Source organism: Sinocyclocheilus anshuiensis, unplaced genomic scaffold, assembly GCF_001515605.1.
Source record: "Sinocyclocheilus anshuiensis isolate Anshui unplaced genomic scaffold, SAMN03320099.WGS_v1.1 scaffold2020, whole genome shotgun sequence".
In the NCBI taxonomy this organism is placed as follows: domain Eukaryota; kingdom Metazoa; phylum Chordata; class Actinopteri; order Cypriniformes; family Cyprinidae; genus Sinocyclocheilus; species Sinocyclocheilus anshuiensis.
Genome location: NW_015557276.1, coordinates 193176 through 197769, shown reverse-complemented (window position 1 = coordinate 197769; position 4594 = coordinate 193176). Strand labels below are relative to the sequence as shown.

General features: G+C 42.2%; 1 protein-coding gene across 4 annotated transcripts in view; it reads right to left on the bottom strand.

Annotated features, from left to right (window-relative positions):
* The window catches only part of srfa (serum response factor a), a 40202-nt gene that overhangs the window by 29978 nt on the left and 5630 nt on the right, over window positions 1-4594 (bottom strand). For all 4 annotated transcript variants that reach the window (XR_001632999.1, XM_016474478.1, XM_016474475.1 and 1 more), the window contains exon 2: window positions 1934-2200. Coding sequence is in view for 3 of the 4 variants with exons in the window: in XM_016474478.1 (XP_016329964.1) it covers window positions 1934-2200 (267 nt within the window). In the remaining variant the exon portion in view is untranslated. The remainder of the gene's footprint in view (window positions 1-1933; window positions 2201-4594) is intronic.

The window sequence follows — 4594 nt, the reverse complement described above, 5'->3', positions numbered from 1 at the left end:
TTATATCGGCCACCCTGCTTTCCAAGATATTGGCATCGGCTGTCAAAAAACCAATATCGGTCGACCACTAATATTTAGCATCTGTAACCAAAAACCAATCTGTGTCATAAAGACCTGGAGCATTTGTCAGCCATCAAACATGGAAGGAGGTACCCCATTCCTCTGATGACTTTTCAAAACATGGACTATATGATGAGCTAGTCATCAGCTCAACAAGATGAGGATCTGCTTTTTTTAAAGCAATTTCTTAAACAGAGGTTCGGGTTTCTAATTTTTGCATGCTCACTCACTGCTTGCCCTAAATCAGTAGGGAAAAGGGGGGGATATGTCATCCAAATTTGAAAACAGCTGCAGCTTATACAGAATGTGATCAGCCATGAGCCAAGAAAGTGTACTGGGAAAATCAGACTATATAAGGACATGCAGACAGCATCTAATCCTTATCAATGAGAGCTGGACAATAATACATACTGCCATGCAAGACGTGATTGGGGTGACGCAAACATTCTTAAATGTAGGCAAAAATGGTATTTGCAGGATGTATGCAGATAGTCGAAAAAGGATTTTGTGTGAAAGCTGTGCATGATTTCTTTCCACGTTTAAAACACGCTATTGTAGTCTGGAAAACCAAGACCTGCAAAGGTCAAGAAACTCAGGAATGGGAGTAAGTTTCTACTCAAATGATGGACTATGGTGCTATAAAGATTCGTATTTAGATATAAAAAATATCTGGCACACTCAACTAATTCATTAACCAAATAGTCTAATGCAGTGGTTCCCAACCCTGGTCCTGGAGGCACCCCAACGCTGCACGTTTTGCATGTGTCCTTAATCAAACACACCTGATTCAGGTCATCAGCTCATTAATAGAGACTCCAAGACCTGAAATTGGTGTGTCAGAGAAAGGAGACATGCAAAATGTGCAGTGCTGGGGTGCCTCCAGGACCAGGGTTGGGAACCACTGGTCTAATGAGACTAGTCCAGTCAAACCAACAACATTAAAGTCACCATGACTTCGTCATCCTTAATAAATAAAACATTTATTCATGCTTGGGTGTCGGCTGTGAATCCAGTGGAGAGAAATCCCCCACCACTAACTGCAAACTGGCATTCAGATCTGCCTCCATTTTGTTAGCAACGCCCCAACTTCCAACGATCCAATCAATTTCTGAAGGACGAAATCAAGTCCCGCCCTCTCATTTCAGATGCCGTTTCACTCAGATATACGTCACAGTAGAGAAGAAAAGACAATCGCAACTTCCGTTTCATGCCGACTTTAATGTCAGGTAGCGAGTTTATCTAGATTTCCTTTTCTTCTTTAAATGACGTACCCATAATTTTATCCATGTATCCAACAGGTTTTAACTTTATCTACCTAATTTTCTACCAATTTTCAAAACAGGTCTCAAAACCTGTTGTACTCCAGCCAACTATTATGAACACAAGAATGCATCCTAAGTGAGCACCCCTAATAAAAAAAAGTTTGGTTCACATTATTTGTTGTGCCACTTATCCAGAACATTTGTAAGACAATGCATCAAATTAACAATTAAGTTTCAACTTTTCTACCAACTTAGTTCAACTTTATAACAAACAAAATTTGAGACCTGTTGTGCTCCATCCAGCTATTGTGAACACAAGAATGCAATTCGTTGCATGATGTGTCCTGACCATTTTTAAGATGATGCATCAAATTAACAAGTTTCAACTTTTTTCTACCAAATTTCAAAACATGTTTTGAAACCTGTTGCACTCCATCCTTTCTTGCTATCATAAAAACAAAAATGCATCCTTAATGAACACCTTTAAAAAATACATCTGGTCTGTGTCTTGTAAACAACATGACCCTAAACTAGCAGGATTATACAGAGCTTACTTACGACCATCTAGTCATCGACTAGTTGACTGAAAATATGTATCAGAAAGTATGTACCTTTGGCTCTGTGAGACCATCAGCCTCTGAGACCTGGTAGGTGAGGTCCGTTTCCTCGAATCCGGTGGCACTCATCCGCTGGTCCGTTGAAGGGTCCGTACGGGGTGGAGAATCAGGGGAATTTAGGCAGGTCTGGATCAGGGCTTTACCCGTTTCACTGGTGATCATGGGCTGAAGTTTCCGCGTGGCGAACGTGTAGACGTGGCCCGTCTCGCTGGCAACCAGGAGCAAAACTTGCGTCCCCGTTAAGGTGGATAGTTCATAAGCCTGGAAACGTTGAGAGGAATAGAAGAAAGCAAGATAACGATAAGACCTTCTGTATTAGAGTGACGTTTCCTTGACCAGTGGACACTCTGATTGATAAGTGATGGCAAACTTGTTTTTAGTAACCTCAACACTGATTGAGTGGACAATGGCAAACATCTGGGTATTGTCACAAATGTTGTGTAGTTGAAAACCACATGGCTTGATCTTTATCCCTCAAATGGTAATGACATAAGAAAAAACTAAAAAAGGATGACGGCAGATTAAGCAAAAGAGATAAAAAGAACTGGCAACTAACTGCAACTACTAAGCCAGATACCAGAGAAGGCTGTCACATGTTCATGAAGGTCACAGTGGCCTACTGCAGGTTGTCATTACACCCTCCGTGCCCGACTTCTGCAACTAGGCCGGTTCTCAAGATAAGCAAATGTATTAACAATGTCTAGGGCTGCAGTAACCTGATCGGGCATCAGAGCTATTTCTGCTGAGACAGGAATGAATGACAATTGAGCGAGCAATGACAAATGAGTCAGAACAGATTTGGAAACTACCTTAAACTGAAACCCTGTCAGAAGTGTCAGACCTCAACTGCTCATAACGAATGCAGATGTGGTTCTGACTGAGCTGAAATGAGCTCTTGAGAGGTGGGATGTTTCTGGTTAGTGTAGTCAGTGAGTGTATGTTGTTAAAGTCTTTACTGTTGCAATGTGTGTTATAGTGGCATGGTGTCAACACGGCAGTAAACTGGTAACAGTATAGTGCTATAGAACTAGGATTAGTAGCACTTGCATGTTAACTAGTGTAGGTAAAGTACTTGTAATTGTTAACAGTGGTGGTGTAGTACTAGCATCCACACAGTGGTATGGCACTACCATCCGTGTAGTACTAGTATCAGTGACAGAACTAGTGTAAATGTAGTGGTATGGCACTTGTCAGGTTATAATGGTATTAGTATTGGTATTGTAGGAGTATCAGTATAGCAGTAACTATACTATAGTAATACTCCTTCCGACAAGCGCAGTCTGCTCTGATTGGCCAGCTGACCCAGTGCATTGTGATTGGCCGAACACCGCAAGCACTCGTCGGAAATGTAACGCCCCTTCAGGGATCTTATCTATGCACAATCAGCTTGTAACACTCCAAAGAGAAAGGAAAACTTGAAATCGCATCATATGACAGGGCTCTAGAGTGCGACCAATTTTTTAATGGTACGACTAAAAAAAATCTGAGGTCGCACTGGTGCGACCAGCCGTTCGCGGGGAAAAAAAAAGTCTCCGCGACTATGAAAGTCTCCCTGTGGTTCAACAACAGACACACATTAGGCCCATATTGTGGTCTAAACCAATCAGAGATAGTGAAGGGCGGGCGGACCCCACCCCTCTGATTGGCCGTGGTCCAGATATTCCTGTACGTGTACGTTAGAAAATGCGTGTGCTGCAGTCAGACAGAGAATCATTGCTCTGGGTGCTGATGGTGCTGCTGTTAATTTGGGCAGCAAAGGGGGTGTCATAGCCCTTCTGCAGCAAGAGGCAGGTGACCACATTGTGCCTCTCCACTGTATGCCTCACGGGTAAGACTAGAAGATAAGGTATGACTGACACCCTAAAGTCACTGTGGGTTATTTTCTTTTATAGAGCAATCGCAGATACATTGAAAAAAAAGACGTCTGTGCAAATTGCAAACAGTGCATACATGACATTCCTGATCGACGGAGACACAGATATCGCCACAAAGGAATGCGTCATTGTGTACGGTCGTATCTTGCGGAGAGGAAGACCGGTGAATATACTGATTGGACACATTGAGGTCGAGCATGCCCATGCCCAAGGTAAGCCATGTCATGTCATGTAGCCTATCTCAATAATATGCCTACCGTCTCGTTACTGCATTAATTAACCATATGTAATATTCTTATCATTGAAAATAAAAAAAAATAAAAAATAGATTGCATTATAAACTCTTGATCTGTGAAGTAAATGGTATTATCGTTTTTATTTGTTTAATTAGGAATTTATGCTGCCTCAAAGAAAGCATTTGCTGCTCTTGGGGACCAGTGCAGTAACTGGCTGGAGAAAATCATTGCTCTGGGTGCTGATGGTGCTGCTGTTAATTTGGGCAGCAAAGGGGGTGTCATAGCCCTTCTGCAGCAAGAGGCAGGTGACCACATTGTGCCTTTCCACTGTATGCCTCACAGGTAAGACTAGAACTTGTAAAACTGCGGTGTTAAATGCGATGCGGTCGAAAATTTGGGTGCACCTAACTTTTGTGCTGGAGCACCTAAGAAAAAAAGTTAGGCGCACCAGTGCAACAAGTTAGTCTAGAGTAGGGGTGTGCGATATTGACAAAAAATTATATCTCGATATTTTCTGGGATTTTATCGATAACGATAATTAGATG